This window comes from Leptonotus elevatus, chromosome 11 (genome assembly GCF_054856555.1).
Source record: "Leptonotus elevatus isolate MCC_2025b chromosome 11, RoL_Lele_1.0, whole genome shotgun sequence".
Taxonomy (NCBI): domain Eukaryota; kingdom Metazoa; phylum Chordata; class Actinopteri; order Syngnathiformes; family Syngnathidae; genus Leptonotus; species Leptonotus elevatus.
Window position 1 is genome coordinate 11,033,542 of NC_141249.1, and position 20,531 is coordinate 11,054,072.

Below are 20,531 nucleotides of genomic sequence, written 5' to 3' on the forward strand. Positions count from 1 at the left end.
TGAGCTGCCATGTTCATTTGCAGTTTGTGAAGAATATTCCCCCCAGTAACCTTTACAACCTGATTAACGACAGAGATTTACATGAATTGCCAGACAAGCTAATCAGGTGGAACTGGAATAATTTGAGGGGAAATGATGGGAAGATGATATTTGGTGACTCCCGTCATTAAGTTTTGTATAAAATGACGATAATGTAAATATCTTCTCTATTTATCTACAAGGTTAGCATTGTTCATTAATCATTTGTATTCATATACCTGTCTAAGATGCCCATTAGTGTGGATTCAGATTGCAATGGTGAACATCATTAGGCGGGTTACGCCTTGGCAACTTAAAGGTCAACCTCTCCAAGGCCCGATGGGCTTACTGTTAAAAAGAGTAAGCGATAATGAGTATTTGGTTCTAGCTGTTTAGATCTTATATATGGTTCACCTAAACATCGACAATGTTTGCCTTGCCTCATTGTTACGTATTGATTATCTGTCTTAGCTGTGCCACCTTAGGCTAAAACAGATGGATTTGCCTTAAGGCGCCCTCTCATCCGCCCACTGTTAACTTAAGGCTATTTCTTACTTCAAGCATGCAGTCAAGACTTAAGCGGGGAAATACACCCTTCTAACCAAGGACTATATTTAGTCGCAAAGTTTAAACAACAAAAAAGGAAACATTTCATTCTCCACCCTTTCAGCCTGTGCATGTCTGTAGCGCCATGTTTTTGCCTCTCAAAAGGTCCATGCCCCACCAGAATAGGAGCAAGAATACCGAATGTGTCCTATCGCAACTGTCCTGGTAAGTGTTTAGTGTATTCCCAGTGTGACCACCCCAACTTGTCCGCACAAGCCCGGCTTTCCCCACTCAAGTCCGACTGGTGTTTTGTAAAATGTGAATTGTGTTACTCTCCTCAAACCAATCCTCTGCTTCCCAAGTAATGTACACACAGTCACACACACATGCACACACATTAGAATTTCTTACAAATCCACCTGCGAAGATTTTGATCAGTAAAACATGCTTTTGAGTAGTTTAAAAAGTAAAAGCAACTCTAAACAAAGTCAGCCATTGCAGTTTTATCATAGCTGAAGACCATTTCTTCACTGAAAGAATACATGTATATACTGTATACTTTTTCCACATTTCTCTTGAATCTCTTGTTGATCTGATTGGCCAGTTAATGACTAATGACTTCTGAAACACATAGAGTGGAACCTCTAAGATTGAACAAAATCCGTTCTGAGTCACTGGTTGTCCTCCAATTTGCTCAGGTAACTGATTAACCCATTAAGGCCGGGACCGCGCTTCTCCCTTTAAACCCGGAAGAGCGGATATGTCATTTTGTTTTGACCAATACTTGGTCTCTTAGCCGATGAAATGCAACAGAATGGGGTAGATTCCACGGACTCCTGCCCCCCAAACACGCGCAGGGCGTCTCAACTCTCAAAAATGCTTCGGACAACTGAGACGGACACACTAGACACTCTCACCCGTCGACGGGAACGCGCAACCGAGGGGCATAAAGGAAGAACTGGGACGCGGCCCACACGTCGCAAACAGGAAACGGAAACAAAGCTGATGTGTGAAAACCAGGAAGTCAGAAGTCCCGCCTCCTCCGTGGCATATACCCCATATACACGAGAGGGTTACGTGGGCCTCGTAGCATGCCCTGGAATTTTATTTGAGCGTTAATGGTTGACGCAGATGCGGAGTTATTAAATAAATAATGCGATTGACGACGGCGCAGGAGGAATTTGAATCAGTGTAACGAGTCGACAGTGATATACTGTTAAGAAATATGTTTGTAGACAATGAGGATGTTGAAAATTTTGACAGCTTTGTAAAGGAATGGATGACGAATAATTACCACTCGATCCCCCGAGGTTATTACAACTGCGCTCCAGTGTTGAAGATAAATATTTGGAGTTATATACCCGCTGATGCGACATTTGTTTGTTGATTTAAAAAATTGCAGGTTTATAATAATAAACTTAGGTTTGTGTGAACACTACAGGTGTAAGCTCTGAAATGTTTTTGGAATTATGTTTCTATCTGCTTCAGGAACTGAGACATATTTTTTTTTATATATTGTTGAATTTGCAGGTAAACTTCAGGTTTTTGGGGGTGACTCAAAAGTCACCCATAGGTTTTAGAGGCATGTTTTGACAGGCGCTTTAGGCCTTAATGGGTTAAACAAGGTAAATCTGCCGCTGTCATGAAATATGAATTCACAAAATTTTGAACAAACAACGTTTTTGTTTATATATATATATATATATATATATATATATATATATATATAATTATTCTTATTATTTTATAATTTTTTTAATAATAAGAACAATAGTTTTAACCATAATGAGTAAGATGATGTATCCTAGCACATCCCACCTTTTTATCTTCATCATGGTCATGCATTCTAACTTATGTTAAAACTAAAGCTTGGACTCGTAGCCCAACAGTTTAACCACCGAATCTCCAAACCATTTCAATGGGCTACAAATTGTACACGTAATAGTCCAAAAAATGGAAAAAAGAAAAATTAACATAATGTCAAATGGTAAATGAAGTGCACTTTTGTAGTGTTATATCTACACCATATATTGTTCAAAGCGCTTCATCGCGCCTCATATCGGAGTATATAACGGTCACGTAGCATCCACATTTAGTTTAACCCGTTATTGTTCCAGCTCCGAGAATCCCTCGCGCCGTACACTGACGAAGGCAGAACTCAGGGTGTTCTTCCAACCATCCATCCATCCATATTCTGAACCACTCATCCCTTTTGGACTAAATTTAAAGTCAGCTTGTGAACCTGATGCTAGCTAGTGCTAAGCTAACCTGGGTATTTGTCTCTAGGGCGCAAGTGGCTAAACTCCCTTTGTATGCCGCTGCGAGAGGCCAGACTGCTTAACAATTGAATTTAATGCTCCACGTGCAAATGCTTCTGTGTGTTCCCTACACATGTAGCGGGGTTTCACACGCATGCGCGCCTCCTATGGTCGTGAGTCGTGTGTGTGGTCAATACAACATTCCTCTGTGATAAAAAAAAAAATAATGTGACAGCTACTGTGACACAATGTGACTCGAATCTGGAAACGGCCAATTTGCCACTCAATTTGAGTCTAATAAAGCACTCTCAATTGAATAGTGTTTGACTTTAGAGGTTCCACTGCCTTTTTGTTAATCAAGTTTTGTGTCAGATTAGCCACAAAGTATGACTTGCTGCATTTAGATCCTGGACCAATTAAAATAGACTGTGAAGTTGGCATAAAAGGGATCTAGTAGCATGCAGTTCTCTGCTGTTTGCAGACAAGGCAGATCAAATGCCAAATATCGAGATTTGTGATTAAAACATTACAGTGGCTCAGAGGCTTAGGGTTCCCTGGATTTGCTGGGATACAAGACTTGAGAAGTTGATTTACAACACAACATATTAAATCCCCATTAAGCTGATCAACGACGGGCCTGCAGACAGTGTCCTCATTTCGACTGTAGAACCAACAGTCCCTCAAAAGCTTCCTCCAATGAAATTTTGGTCTGCAGGGTGTTGAAAATGGTTGTTATTGTTTTTTCGGGCCAACTGAATCGCAGAGACTTGTCAATTGAAAATTTGCATGATCACACAAGCACTTTGGGGATTTTTCGCTGATATGCAAGTGGCCTTTGCAGCACGTTTCCACCATTTCATCATTTTGGCTTTATGATTTGTTTTTTGTCATGGCGTGCCCTCATTAGCAACGTTATCTTCCAGTCAAGGAAGCATTTGCACTTTACCTGGCACTGAGTCACTCTCTCATTTGACTCCAATACTTGCCTGATTCAACATAAAAGCATAAATAAATATTTAGTAGAACTGAACTCTGCATGCACGTTTGAAATGGCAAGAGTGGCACTAGTTTAGACGTTTGTGATGCTCGGTAGTGATGGCAAAATGAAGCTTCATGAAGCATTTGCGATATTTTTTGACTCCTCTAGATGGTGCTCTTGGTTTAAAGATAAAGGCAAGTGCAATGAAAATGGATTACATTTGTATTGCATCTTTGAATCACGAGTGCCACCTAGAGGAGTCAAAAAATATCGCAAATGCTTCATGAAGCTTCATTTTGCCATCACTAATGCTCGGCTCTCATTACACTGTTTCGCGTCACTTGCCAAGATTTAAATAACACATAATATTGAGTTATTTGCCAAATAATTTAAATGAAATCTTTTTGATGTTTTTGTCCAATGTTTTGTCTTTTTATTATTCTAGTTTAGATAATTTTGTAATTAGAACCCAGTTACATTCACACGACGGAAAGTTATTTTTACTGTTATGTATTTTATGTTTATGTGTATTTTTAAGTTGATATATAACTCTCTTACTATTTCAGTGGCTAGTGGAAAGAGTTTAGAATGGAGGGCTCGGTGTACCTCATGTTTCACTGTTGCTTCACTCAAAGTCACTGACTGTTTTTCCTTCCCCTGTGCAATCCGCAGGAAATCTCCATGGCTACCAGTTCCCCCCCTTTCCACCCGCTGATTTCTGATCACACTGATTGATTTCCTCACTATAGTTCAGACTAACCTTGTCAGCTCTCCTGTCATGCATCTACTTTGCTTTTCAGATTTTACTGTCTTCTTCTAATCTAGTGTGATGTGACTGAAGAGGCTTCTTACAACTTTACTCTTGTTATTTTTGCTTGTTTTGCTTCTCGCAATATACAGTATATATGTTCTTGGTTATAAATGACAGATCCTGACTAATTGATTTTGTACCACACAAGTGCTTAACCCTTTCTCTTCATGTCAAAATATGAAGTGATAGGTAAGCCGCATTTCTGTTCTAAAATATATCACCTCCTAAAATAAACGTATTTAGTCAAAACATGAGCATATCATGGAATTGCAGACTTTTTATTCCCTACAGTTTCATATTTTGACACAAAGAGCGTTTGTCAGTATGAGTTGAAAATAGACTGTTGATTTCTGAAAGTCTACGTCAGACTAAATAAGCAGTGATATAATACATTCCATCTCACAAAAATATGATCTGCATTTATATTGAAATAAGTTCTCAATGTAATATATATACTTTTTAAAATCTTGCATTGTTCCTATACAGTAAGCATTGACAGACTTCTCCAAATTTGTAGAAGTTATACTTTCGAAATAAGCAATGTATAGTAAAGTTTTTTTTTTACTTTTTCGAATTTTGTTTTCTAACCTTAATCCAACTGACCATTGTACTGATTTTTTTTTTGCCATTTGACACAATATCTTGACTAGACCGATAACAACTCCTCTTGGCAGCATTACCAATTAATTGATTGTTTCTTTCCTACATAGTTGATCAATGAAATGAGTCAAATGTCCGTCCCGTAATTTACGTAACATCCCATTATTGTTCCTAAAGCAAACATTGTTTTATGCAGTCTGACCTAGACGTTCAACTGTTATTTTTTTTAGGAATATGATGTCAATGAATACATGCTATCTATGTTAATATCCAGTTTTACATTTGATTCTTAACATTAAAGTTAAAAGGCAATAGCAGCACATAGTTATTGTGGAGACTGGACAGAAAATTAACACATATGACAATGGACTCAAACTGCGTTGAGCCTTTGAAGACTTAAAATGTATTCTCTGGAATTTCCTGGGGAAGCACACACATGTTGAAATGTCAAATTACAATGAAAATGCATGTTTTAGCATGGATCGCAAATACAATTGGTATTTGATTGATCCTGTATTCAATTCATTTTCACTAATGACCCGCTTCCTTATTGAGTTTGTCTTGCATTTATGGTCTTAGCATTGAAATGACACCAATTTACAATTATCTTAAAGATGGAGCTGTCTGTCCATATTTGTGGTCATTTGTGGCACCTGTCTTTTTTTCATCTGAACTTAACAGTGATGGGAGGAGTTTTTTTTTTTTGTCAAAATGCCTGCAGTACGTTTAATTAACAATTATGTGATGAATGCCAGCACAATTATGCATGTTAAATTGCAATTTAAAGGTGACATTTACAATACCACAAAAAAAAAACGCTTTTTGTCATGAATGTTAAAACAGTTATTATGACATGCCAGTAGTCGTACATGGAGTAATGTAGTAGGAAATAGCCTTGTTATCCAAGAACTTCATCATCATCATTTTTAAAGTTTTTTTTGTGAGGCCGCAAGGGTCTGCCTGCGATGAATGACTGACACCTCGTCAATTACGCCTACCCCATCTAATTGGTTGTTTTATTTTGGTGTGGTAGTTTCTTGTGTATATCAAATTAAAGGCACAAGATTGGGTCAGAAATGGTTGATACTTTTTCACGAATTATATTTGCTATGTACTACTGTCAAGTCATAATGACCGTTTTAACAATTATGACAAAACGTTTTAAAACATTCCCTTAAATAGTGAGGTTGATCCAACTATTTAAAAAAAAAAGTTGTAAATTTTCAGTTAAGACAAAATTGAACATGCTTAACTACTCAACAATGATCCACCCAACACTGTTTTTTTTGTGTTTGCTTTTAGTAATTGTGAACATTTATCCTTTATCTGATCATAAAACGAGACTACTGGATGTTGTACTTTGTACGTCTTTAACAATTATATACTACAGTACTTGGTTGTACTTCTACCTTCAACAGGAACGGGGCAATGAGTTTTTAATCTTCACTGTTTTCTCTAATTAGGTCAACCCATCCTTATCCATGTGTCAGCTGTGTCTCTATATGTTACCATAGCGATGGAAGTTAATACATATTAATCTCTTTTTTTCCCCCTCCCATCCTTTTCATTCTCTCTTCCAATGCTTAAAATAGAAGTGGAGCAAAAAGGTAAATAACAGACACGATCCAAACCCTAGCTACTTTGTTTTGTGGACTCAAGTTGTAAACTTCCTGTGGTGGCTTCCTACGGCCTGATTGTGGACAACAGTGGAACCTCTTAATTTGAATTCCGTGTTCAGCTAAAGTTTTCAGGAATGCAAAGTCACACAATCCCTTGGATTTTGAGACGTCATCAAAAACGCCGCAGATTTCAGCTTGGCTTTTTCTGTCAATACCACAACAGAAGATTACCAGTGATGGCAACTACTTGACAATAATTCCAAAAGAATAACAGAATACACTGAAATATTAGCCATGTTTAGTTTTTCAAACACCTTTTGTGACATACTTGGCATGGGTTTAGTCGGTAGTGCAAAGCACTTTGTATCCACCTTTTTTCCGCTTCTCACTATATGTTAATTATGTGTCATGAAAGGGTGCAAACACTTCATTTTCCCTAAGTATATAGCACCCCTGTTCAAATGAGACATTTTTTGTGAAATAAGAAATGAGACCACGATAGATCATGTCAAAACAAGTGAGTACACACTCTTATAACTGTAGATGTGGCTGTGAATTAACCAGTCACATGTTCAGTGCACGTTATCACCATTTAAAGTCCCTGTGACTAACCCCAAATAAGGTTCAGATTTTCCTGACATTTTTATAGCCACATATCATAGCACAAGACATCCACAAAGTCCAAAAGAGCTTCCACAGCATGAGAGGGATCTTACTGTTCAAAGGTGTCACTCAGCAGCAGGATACAGAAAAAAATCCCAGGCATGGAACACAGTGAATACAATCATCATCAAGTGGCTCAACTGTGGCATTACCAAGAACTGGACGTCCTTTCAAAATTGATTCAAAGATGAAAGGAAAAATGGTCAGGAAGGCTGCCAAGAGGCTGACAGTAACATTACTCACGGTTTAGTACATGTGACAACAATCTTCCGTCTTCTTCATGCTTTCTGGGCTATGGGGTACTGCCAGCCTAGCACAAAGTGCAGTCAAACTGTGCACATGGGTAGTGTTTGCTATCTCCCGCCATTGTGGGTGTGAACACAATTAACTTGCTTCCCAGCCAATTGAAGCAGCTCTTCTCTTTCCTTTTAAATTTAATGCAATAAATGTATCGTAAGAGAAGCGCACAGTATACATTTTGGAAGCATAACGGACATGCCACAACTTAGACCTGCTCCGAACTGGTCTAAAGTCTAGTCTACTTTCTGTCACCAAATTGTCAGATGTGCCGGGTGCATGTAACAGAAAAAACAACAACACAGTTTCTGCCAAATTTACAAACACTGTAAACTAGACTGGGCCTTCTGCAAAAATTTTATGTTTTTACAATGCGCTCATGTGTATAAAAGTAGAGCCTCAAAAGTTGGTATTTTCACAGATGCACGCAGCATGGCGCAGTTAGAAACTGGTGATTTGCGTTGTTGCGAGCGTGAACACAGCCGTCATGCTTTGCAGCTAATGGAAGTGGCTCCTTATCAACTTTAAAATCGGTCAAAGTAGGCAAAGTATGTTCATGAGGAACTGTATGCAGCTCGCCACGACTGGATGATCCCAGATTACCGTACTGCTGTTAAGTGGGCACTTGGAGACCACCTTCCAACTCCATAGTATTACGTGCATGTATTTAAATGATTTAGCTTGGTGTCTTTTTCTTATTTTACATAAAAACATTTGAATGAGGGGTGTGTAGACTTTTTATACCCACTGAAATAAACACTCATATTGGAGCAGTGAGGCCAATTTGTTTATTTTTTGTAGACTGAATATACATGGTTTTGACAAACAAAAGGTAAGTAAGATGTCAACATTTTAGCAAGGTCTGGGAAATTGAAGGGAACAAAAATACAATAAGTCATTGCAGTAACACTGGCATAGCCAATGCAACCATTTAAAATGTCCTGTAGAAAAATTAAGTCATGAATGTAGTAATAGACATCGAACAGGTTGACCAAGGAAAACAACAACAACTTCTAGAGTGCAGGAGTTGAAGGCCAGGAAAATGAACAAAATCCAGTCGTCAGACCAGAAAATGCAAACTACTTATGAGCAAGAACATGACGGTCAGTCTGGAATTTGCCCCCAAAAAGTACAGACACAAGCTTTGAAAAATGGGATAAAGTTATTATTTTCAAAACAACAAATATATTAAATACAACAATATGTCCTTCCCATTTTGACATAAATTCAAATAAATATTTGAATAAAACAAAATATTACCCCTGTCATGAGTCCAAAACAAATTCAACAGGAAGGCTAAGAACAGAGTAACAACATTAGGAAAATGTTTCTCTTTAAATATAAACAAAGAACCATACATAAGAAGAAACTATGTGTTAGGGTTTCACACTTCAACAGTATGCTAGTGCGTGTTAGCATGTGTGGTTTTGAGAGTAAGAATAACCAAATACATTGTGTGTAAGTCAATCTGAGCACAGAATGAAAAATAACAAATACGAGTGCATTTAAAAACGACATCTATCAAGACAGCTGTCAAGTTAGCAACGTTTACATTGTGAACATAGCGCTAAATGTGTTGTGCTCATTTTCAACAAGACAAAATGCAACACTTCTGGTAGTTGAAGAACAGTAAGCGTTCAATACACATAGATTTCACTCATAATGATATAATACCCATGTACCTTTGTATAGGGAACTGGGGGAGTAACACCACCAACCACCCTTCCACCACAAACACAACAAAAAATATGTTTTCACGAAAGCCTCAAAGTGTCATTAAGCAAAGGATTTAGATCTAGATGTAAATAAAGCTAAACTGTTGATCTCGTCTCAAAAATCTCTTTTGATACCAAACCCGTATCTTTTCAGTCTACAGCACCAATTAATAAATTGGAATCACTGTTGGAACACTTTGAGATGGAAGTGTAGTTACCACTGCGGTTTAACATTTATTTTAGTTGTTATTGTTTTGAACGAGAATGTTGTTTAGATATCGCTGGCATTGGGACGAAAACTTGTACCTCCAGAATACTTTTCAGGAGAGACCAACAAATGACATGTTTGTTAAACCATTAACATTGCATCATCAAACAGAGCAAGACCATTTCAGCACTTTAAATTGATCAGTAATTTTGAAAAAAGTAAAATAAAACAACACTCAAACATGTGGACTGACCAAAAATATGGAGTTTTGAAATTTTTTAAAACCAAATTGTGAGGTTTCGGCCAAATGCCAACCATATACAGTATAAGCCAATTAGAGGTTGACCAGTTAAGTAAGTGCCTGGGTAACTCCGAGCATCTCAACCAAATGCAACTGAATTGGACAATAACAATAAACAATAAATTGTTGCCGACTCTTAGAGGTTTCACTGTATAATCTCAGAGTCCACTAACGACGAGTACAATCAGTGCAGTGCACCAGGGGAAGTAAGAACGGCTGCAAAGAAAAGACAGCACACACGCAGCCAAATGATGCAACTCGGGGCGAATTGGCTTCACACCATAAAGGTTTTTTTCCTCCCCATTGTGCCTGGGTGCTTTTGCAACTCAGCACAATTTGCCTGGCTTCCAAATCATTTTCCATAGCATGCCTTGGTAACAGTCGAGCTATTGCCTTCGTCCGTCCCCTCTTTCTCCAAAGTCCCTTTCTTTCTCACTTTCCTCCCATTATTATCACCTAACTACGCGCTGTTCATTCTTTGTTGATTCCTATGCCTTAGAGCCCGAACCAAAACACCTCAAGAGGCCCTTTACTGAACTTTTTTTTTAATGGCTGTGACATTTACACTACTTGCTAATGACATGCCTCTCAAGGTCTTTACTGTAGAAGATGTGAGGCGCATCTCAACACGCATGTATGTTCCCAGACTGTGTTGACTCTTGCTCTCTCATAACCTTTTACGTTTTTTGCCAAGTGACTTTTAGTTTGGCAGTTTTTAGTTGTTTTTTTTTTATTACAGGACTGTCTTTTGTTTTTGTTGCGTTTCATTTATGTTGCCCTCATTTGTGTTTTCCCTCCTGCAGTAAATCTCTGTCAAAAATTATTTTTTGTTTCAGATTATTGCAAATCCGTACATATTGTGCTTGATAACTTTATTTTCTTATTCCTTGCTATGCACAAACCCAAAATCCTTATACTGCTTGTAAAAATTGACAGTAGCGTTTAGTCGTTTTATTGTGCCTGTCCTCATTGTCTGTGGACAACTCATAAGACAAAAATGCATTGTATTTGGATTTTACATATATGGTGCATTTGATGGGATGTTAACCTGTCTGCTTGTTATTCTACTTTCTTCTATTATTAGTTTTTCTTTGCCCTGGAAGTCTGAAAGCTGTTGGGGAACCTTCCTTTCAATTTGAAGCGGAGCAACAAGCTGGTGCCTGGTGCAAAGATCCACTGCAAGCTGCTGACAAGATCTACTTTATGCCTTGGACTCCTTATAGGACAGACACTCTTATTGAATATTCCTCGCTAGATGACTTCCAAAATGCCCGGCAAACAATCACCTACAAGTTGCCCCACCGGGTGGATGGAACTGGATTTGTGGTCTATGACGGTGCTGTGTTTTTCAACAAAGAGCGCACCCGCAACATAGTCAAGTTTGACCTGCGAACTCGAATCAAGAGCGGCGAAGCCATCATCAACAACGCCAATTACCATGACACGTCACCCTATAAGTGGGGCGGTAAAACAGACATTGACCTGGCCGTAGATGAGAACGGCCTGTGGGTGATCTACGCGACAGAGCAGAACAACGGCATGATCGTAATCAGCCAGTTGAACCCCTACACGTTACGTTTTGAGGCGACGTGGGAGACTGCCTATGACAAACGCTCAGCCTCCAATGCCTTCATGGCCTGTGGAGTACTCTATGTGGTCCGCTCCACCTATGAAGACAATGAAAGTGAAGTCAGCAAGAGCATGATCGACTACATCTACAATACTAAACAGAACCGTGGGGAATATGTTGATATCCACTTTCCCAACCAGTACCAGTACATTGCATCTGTGGATTATAATCCGCGAGATAACCAGCTGTACGTGTGGAATAATTTTTACATCCTGAGGTATAATCTGGAGTTCGGACCGCCGGATCCAGCTCATGGTAAGAGCGCTTCTACTGATTTGTGTTATATCCCTCAAACTGTGATTGTTGATGTTTTGGCACATACAAAAACTTTATTCACAGTTTAATGCACAAACAAAATTATTTAATTACAGAGGTGGGCACTTTTGTTTCTCGTCTCTTCCTGTCGTTGACGTGTGCCCACATTTTCGGAAAGTGCTATGATGCAAGGTCTTGAAAAAATACATGGACTGAGAAAGGACCGACTGTACTGATTTAGAGTGATGGACAAAAACCTGTTTCACTCATTGCTCACTAAATACGTGTATTTTTTTCAAGGCTTCGCATCATAACACATTTGCATAAACCGCATATATGTATATATATATATATATATATATATATATATATATATATATATAAATATTTATATATATATATATATATATATATATTAGGGGTGTCAAACAATTAACATTTTTTATCATAATTATTCGCATGACTTCACTAGCTAACTCACAATTAATCACAAATATTATATATGTTCTAAATGTACAATAAAATATATATTTTTAATAGTTTTCATACTCTTGTTAACATAAAAGTGGAAAAAAATTAAATAGAAATATGGCTGCATATTTTAGTCATTGATACAGTAATTTTATAATAAATCATAAAATTAAGATAAAATTAAAAAAGATGTACTGTACAGTACTGTAAAAAAAACTGTGTGATATTGATTTGTGTTGAGGTCATTTTTCTGCCACTAGATGGCATAATTTCCTTTGTAAGACGTTGGCGACAGCTCAGTGCAGTTTTCACTTTTCATATTAAAAGCTTTCTAATATTAACATGAAGTAACTTGTGACATTTTAAAAATTGTTAAATACAACTTGACCCCAGTCTCCACAAATATATGCATTATTATTAAATTTATTACAGCAAAATGTTGCTGTGTTGCGACTGGAATTCCCCCAGTACAGGCTTTCCAAGTAATGGGCGGTCATTAATCACGCGTTAAAAAAATTTGTGGAGTTAAAGGAACTTTAACTCAAAATCAACCCACTAATTTGACACCCCTAATAAAAAGATATATAAACGGAATACACTGACATTTTCTAATACAATACTGTTTTTCAGTGTGGCCCTAATACACCTTTATCGTTTTCAGTGTAGAGAAACTTTGAGGTGTAGGATCTAAGGGTGTGTGGCCTCTGTGGTAAACAACACCTTGAAGCTAGCTGCCATATCATAATGAATCAGTATCTTGGGGATTTAGGTAGCTTTACCATGTGGGCATTCCCTGAGTCATGCCTAAAGCTCAAGGGACCCCTGCAAGTGTTTTTTTATTTTTTATTTTTTTATTTTTTTGGAGACATACTCTCAGCCTTGGAAACATACATGCCCGGACAGGTGCAAAGTATGGCTTGGGGCAAGGTTAGATCATTCCCCAGGTTATGCTGGAAATCTAAATCTCTACTGACCATTAAATAAATGTATACGCTGTAGAAGAGTGTAAGGACTTAAGGTTCTGCCGAAGAGACACAAAGGGGGAACAAATATGAACCAGCCAGGTTATCATTTGAGACACATGCTTTTAAACAGCTGCCATGAAGCTGGGAAGGGGGCCTGAAATAGTCTCTAGCCTAAGAATACAATAACAGTAATTAACCTAATCCCTCCACGCCCTGCGTCCAAAACACATGTACTGCTGATTGCAAACAGTTAGCAGTCAGTGAGGTCAAACAACTTTTTCACAGATTAACACTGGGCTCAGAATTTGGTAACGTGTTCGCTTGTCCACTTGGTTATTGATAGGAGTAAGACTGGGGCAGTCAAAATGGGTTCAACCTGTTGAACCACATAGGTCAAGGCCAAGGCAGGGTGTTGTCTATAAATGAGTATTAGCTAGGTTTAAGAGCAAAGCAAATAGGGAAATGTATCATGAGAAGAATAGTTACTATACTGCCAGATGTAATTATACGAAATACATTTTTCCTTCATATAGGCCTATTTATGTAAAATATGGGTGCAAGTCAGGGTTGGGCAAAATTCTGAATTTCAGAATTCAATTCAATTCAGTTGATTAATTTGTATTGACTCCACCCCACAGGATGTTGAATTGAATTTCAATAAAAAATTCATGGAGGTGGAATTTGAAGAAATTCATTTTCATCACATATCAGTGAGAATGCGACTTTTAACATCAATTATTTCTTCCAAATTGAAGTACAAAGACTAACATTAAGAATATATCTCCTTAATGTTGAAGAGCTTAGCCATATATCTTTATTTCAAAATATTGAAATGAAACAATGTTTTTGTAGTTAGAGGCCGGGTGACCATCGGGAATATCGGGAGTTTCTCTGGTACATTTTCTGTCTGGTCTCACCAGAAGCGTGTCGTGGCGTAACGGCTGACTTGACTCGTCTTTTAGATTGTTTGGGACATCCATTTTTTCGTAACAAACTGTTGCAACCATCGTCAACAACACATCTTCGTCCTGAAATCACATTCAGTCGCCAATCAGGGGCGAAAAAAAAAAAGACTTAATTATGCTGATATTGCACTTGTTTTTAGATTAGCGGCTAGCAGCGCTAGCGACTAGCAGCAAGAGCCATAGGATTACTTTTCAAAGTCAGTTTAATAGACGTAAATTGACTATGCAGACTTTGATGCTGACAACCTGAAATAGATACCTTTTCTATCACTTTTTAAAAACAAGACTGATTCGAAAGTGCTGTTTTAGTCAACAAAATCACATCTGGGGGTTTTGACGTCACTTTCTCTCAAAGACCGAAATCTAAGGGGAGAGCTTTGTCTAAAATCTACTTATGTTTCTAGAGAGGTAAATAGTGTGCAGTTAAGCACAGTTGGCATTTAAGTACACAATTTAAATTATTAAAACAAATTTTAAAAAAAATACAAATGAAAACCAGTTGGTAGTTCATTCAATTCATATCAATTAAGTGGAAATATTTAGTTGTCTTCTGTATTCATAGTTGTTCCTTAACCAAGCAAAAGTATACACTTTTTTTTAATCCAAATACCCAATTGTTCGATATAATTTTCAGTAGGATATCTGAATTCCAAAATATATAATCCATAACTCCAGACTGCAGCCCTAATTTTAAATGAGCCATTTTTCTGTTGTGCTATTTGAGGAACTGTCTTCATTTCTATTTGCACATGCACCCAAACACCCAAAGGAATACAGTACATTGCATTTTGATGGAATTTGTTTAGAAATATATTCAACATCATATTTTCTCAACAATATATTGGTGAGTTATTTGTCTCGTCTGTTTTGTGTTGTCTACGAGGACTTTGTTCTCTCCTTGACAAATGAGGCATTTGCGTGGTCTCGCTGCTGACTAATGTATGTCGAGCACCAGTCGATGAGCGCAGGGGAGAATAGTCTGAGATGATCATCAAGATGTCAGTAAACTTGTCCTCCCACATGGCTGATGTTGACACATAAATGATGGGCACTTTCGTTTGAATGTCGCCAGACGGCCTCTTTGTGATATCTTCTTGCACGCCTCATTGGCTTTCCCGCAATCACAGTTCAAAGTTTTCAGCTACTATAAACAAAAAAAACAAAAAAAACAGAAATAATATTCTAGATGTGCTGGAGCCACGAAACGCCGATGACAACACTTTAGCATCTAATTGTGCAGAAATTATTTTTACATGGCCAATTATGATTGTAATGATGATGTTAAAGCTACAGACAAATGATCTGCTGGGTGTTTTAATCAACGCACACACGTAGAAGACAAGTGGAAGATGCTAGTGATGCATTCAGCAATCAACATGGAACGCACTCGTTGCCTCCTTCCCTTTGTCCGCATTTGTCAGTTGCACAAACATGCCATGTTACTCGTTCATCTTGGAATTCAATCGCGGCAAAGTGATGTTGAGACCCTGTGTGGCAGACAGTTGGATTGTTGTCAAGTCCAATATCGCTGCTCATGTCGAGGCGAGATCATCTCTTGTAGGATTATGGGGAGCGGATGGGGTCACATCCAACAAGCGTCACCACTGGAAGTGGACATTAAATGGGTCAGTAAGTCCCTCGCTTGGCTTTGACCAGCAGCCTCATAATCCACTCGTTTACACATGGCTCCGTGCCTTTGTTCCTTCTTGCATATGGGAGCTCGTAAAATAACATATTCCTACGTCTGTTCTTTTAACTGAGATGATTAAATTGATTTAAATGCGCTTTTCCTCACTGAAATCTCATTATGCACCAATTCTGTGGGTATTTTATTCATGCCAAGCGCTGATATGTGGCATTAAACTGCCAAATAAGCATGTTGAAAGAATTTTTTTTAAACTCCAAATATGCACAAACAGCCTACCGGATTTGCTGCCTCGATAGGGCACAGGTGAGCTTTGGTAGCTTTTTTTATTCATCCCGTGTTGCAGAATTAAATTCTGAATTACTGCCATATAAAAGCCCTCTGCAACACATTTAGTGCCCACACAAATCAAGTCCTCCTCTTTTCATTGCACAGATGTCAATACATTTGCATACGGATTCAAGCCTTGTTGCACTTTGGAATTATACATCTGGAAGTATAAAAGGAAAAAAAAGACACACATTTGTTTGAAATGGTGAGGTCCTGCTCTTGAATGTGTTAGGGTGACCATATTTTGATTTCCACAAAAGAGGACACTCGGCCCGGCCTTAAGGCACATAAATTATACTGAAAATTTACTCAAAGATGCCATAAATTATCACTATTTTAACGTAGGCCTCCTCTGTATGGGTCGACAAGAAAACAAATAAAAACATAAGTCTCTTTTGAAATCTTACTTGACAAATGAATAATGATGTAATGTTCTAACCCCAACTTTTTAGCTCCCATGATTTACTTTTTTTCTCTTTCTTTTTTTTTCTTTTTTGTGGTGGACGATGATTGATTCCGTGCCACAATTACATCTCTGGATTGTGAGTGCAGAGCGCTACCAATAAGCTGTGGTGCGTAAAAAGCAAACCTACTATTTTCTTTCAAAAAATACTTTTAATATAAAACAATAACACCCACCCACAAAACCTACCTTCCCCCCCAGAATGTAAAAAGGTGGACATGTCCCAAAAAAAAGAAGACATTCGGTCAACCTGAATTGAACCTGAAATGTACCCCCACTGGTCTAAACACGACGTTCTGGACTCGACTGCTTTTTTATATAGCGCTTTTCTAAATAATATTACATTTGTGGAATACAGCAAAACTGATCCGTTTTTTACCCATCTCAGTGGGCGGCCATTTTGTCACTGTCGGCTGAAAATGGCATCACAGTTGCTCAGGACTCAGTTGATGACCAATCATGGTTCACTTGACTTCTGAGTTTGGTCATATGATGTTTGCAAGCTGAGCCGTAATTGGTCATTACCCGAGCAACTGTGATGTCATTTTCAGTCGACAACGCGTGGCAAAATGGCTGCCATCTGTGATGGATGAAAAAGGCTGAATTTGGCTGCTTAATTCATATTCCACAAACACAATTTTAATCAGAATACATTGTTTAAATGAGTGGGTCTGCAATACAAGATTGTAAAGAGCATTTTTGGATTGACTTCTCCTCTAAAGTACTCCATGTGTTGCCCAAAGAGTACCCTGCATACTGTGTACATGTCTAATAGAAGAGCGAGCCTAAATATAAAGCTTTCGGATGAGCACTGCTGTGATATATTCTTGTCTTTTGTGGCGCTTTGATGGAGGTCAAACTTCACATGGCAACATTTAGAGGAAATGTAGGGACAACAGAGAGAGGCAGAAGAGACTCTCATCATCAAGCTTTCATTGGTGTTTGGCTAAAATGTCAACTGTGTGTTGCCAGCATGCCCGACTGTGCGGCAGCAAGCAAGCATTAGGATGCATTTAAAACAACCAATTTGATTGTTTACCTTGACAACACTCCCTCCTTCCATCCCTCCCTCCTCCTTTTCCCTCCCCAGCCTCCTGTCAGCTGCCCAAGTAGACACACGAGTGAAAAAGGAGTGGGTACTGATGTGTAAAATCACCCCTTTTTGGTTTGTTTCTCAGTCCTGTCATATTCTCAGATATCACATCTTATTGTCTTCCCCTTTGACTCCTATTGCAGGTTCTGTTTTGTTGTTTTCTCTCTAGAATACCTTACATTACCTCTTAAAACCTCAAGTCCCCGAGGGTGCACATTGACTTTTCAGTGGGCTGCTATCTTAAAGCGACTGCTGTTCTGCCCTCTGATGCTGTTGCAGCTACAAATATACACCTTCTTGGTTACAGAAGAAAAAAAAAGAACATTAATTTGCAGTACATTAGTGTAGGTTGCCCTTTTAAGGAAATGGACTGTACTGTCATTTCTGACAGTTTGCCTCCCTCCTTCAAGAGTGCACGCATTGGTAATTTAATGTTTTTTTTTGGGCGTTCGTCCTGAAGTCAAATCTAAAGCCTTCGTCAAACTGTTCAAATCGTACAAAATGAGCAGTGCGGACTAAATGACAGGATTTAAGTAAATCCTTAGCTGTGCCTTTGGGAAAGTGTACAAAGAAGGTCGTCACGCACATCTAGTTTTTGACATTTAAAAATATTTATTCACTAGTGGGAGAGTTTTACAGAGATTTCTTCTCTTTATTTTTGTTATACATTACTGCTCTGAAGCTGCTGATGAGAACACGTTTTGCCTTAACTGTAATCATCTTATGTCGAACACGCCTTATCCTTTGGGAAGTGACCGTGCTATTGATGAAATGCACATGTTCCAATCCAACACGCCATTAGTCAGTTTTCCATCCAAATGTGTCACCACTTGTAATCCTTAGCTTATTTTCCACATCCTGTAATTTTCATAAACAGTTTTGATGGTTGGTTCCCATCCCAGGAAAGTACAGGTTTTGTTTCCCAACAGTATGAAGGTTCTGGTTTGACCATGATTGGACCTTTCTTTGTGTCATTTACATGCTATCTCTGTACATGTATCTGTGCATGGGTTCTTTCTACTGTAGGATTCCAAACACAATCAAAATATGTATGTTATGTCATACGTTTGAGCCATGTGATTGAGTGGTTATCAAACCTACCTAAAGGCCACAATCAGAGCTGAGAGGCCCCCAGCCTCTGTGATCCTGAACAGATTGTTACAGATAATAGCTTGATGTATGGCTGTTCCCGTCTCTTTTTTGACTGTAGTAAGTCATTTATACACAGCCACCTACCACGCACCGCCAAGCAATATAAATACAGTACATTTAGCGTTTTAACAATACTAACCATAACTAGACAAAGTGCAATTTCTGCATAAATTGCATGGGAATGCTAGAGAGCTGAATGCTATTAGCTGAATGTTAAGAGTTGGATGCATGTGCTTATGAAGTAAATTGAAAGATAAATGATGTAAAAATTACACATTCTTAATTGCAGTTAAATGACAAGTGAATAAAAAGAAAACTTGAACTGCTATCTGTTTAAAGTAGGATTTAATCATTTCAGAGAAATTACAATCAATTTCTAATCTGATAGTTAGTTGGTATCAAACCATTGAATGTACTAAAATGTGGTCCAAGCAAAATTGGAACCCAGGTTCTCCTTGGTGGCAGGCAATTGCTCTAAGCACTTACCTAACTTGACTTGGCTATTGGCGTTTTTTTTTTTTTTAAGTGTCATCTGAAGCTGACAAATTTCAACGTCTGTCCCATTGAAAATGAATGGGGGAAATTTAAGGTAAATTGTGTGGATACTGTAAGTAATTTGGAATCAGACGATATATACACCGGCAGGCGTGAATTTTTTAAGCAAGTGAATGGTGTAAATCGAAAATATTATCTGGGAGAAAGTGTGGGGAATAAAAATCACAATAACATGTGTGGGAATGCTTCAATCGAAAAATGTAATGTCTTTTTATGAAAAAGTAAATTGCATTGTTTTAATAAGATGTCATTGTGTAACTCTTGTTTAATCATGTTGTAATTAGGGAATAAAAAGTGGGGGGGAAATAAAAAAAAAATTTCAGCTATATTATAATGACATAAGTTAGACTTATTATTAACGAAAAACCTTGCCCAGGAAGTCTTTAAGTTCATCCAGGAAACCAGGCGGGTCAGGAAAAAAACGAGCACCAAACCTACTTCTACTTCTGGTGCTCATTTGCCGACATTTTTATGTGCACGCCTGTTTATAACATATGCTGTGTTCAGAAACTAATGGAAGTGGAGCACGCTCTGCTTCTCCGAACACACACACACACACACACACACTGAGAGTGATGTTAGGACGTCAGAGTGAATTATCCAACGCACGCTCAGTTGACTGCAGCGAACGAGTTCCGATTTTGTTGAAATTTCCTCTTGTAACTGCGAAAAGGTTTTTCTTTTTAAAATGGCTAACTTCAACTCGAATTCTGCATTGCATTGTGGCAAAAGGTAGAATCATGGTCGGTTATTGCACCTTTTGTTGCTGTAAATTCTTGGTGTGGAGTACACATTAGTTGTGGGGACTACTACTAATAATAATAATAATAATACTGCCAAAATGTTTGTTGAATTTGGTTATTTCATTCATTTAAAAAAACTAAACAAAAAAAATACTTCTTCTTCTACTATTGCTACTACTATTATTATTTTTCTTCTTCTTCTGCATTACTGTCAACTTCTGGCCACCGACAGTAATGCACCAAAAGTAT

General features: G+C 38.1%; 1 protein-coding gene across 15 annotated transcripts in view; it reads left to right on the forward strand.

Annotated features, from left to right (window-relative positions):
* adgrl2a (adhesion G protein-coupled receptor L2a) overlaps window positions 1–20,531 on the forward strand; it is a 127,305-nt gene that overhangs the window by 58,688 nt on the left and 48,086 nt on the right. For 13 of the 15 annotated variants that reach the window (XM_086088557.1, XM_086088558.1, XM_086088563.1 and 10 more), the window contains exons 5-7: window positions 730–789; window positions 6,805–6,819; window positions 11,100–11,900. In XM_086088557.1, coding sequence (XP_085944683.1) covers window positions 730–789; window positions 6,805–6,819; window positions 11,100–11,900 — 876 coding nt within the window. The remainder of the gene's footprint in view (window positions 1–729; window positions 790–6,804; window positions 6,820–11,099; window positions 11,901–20,531) is intronic. The other 2 variants (XM_086088562.1, XM_086088565.1) reach the window with 1 other exon arrangement.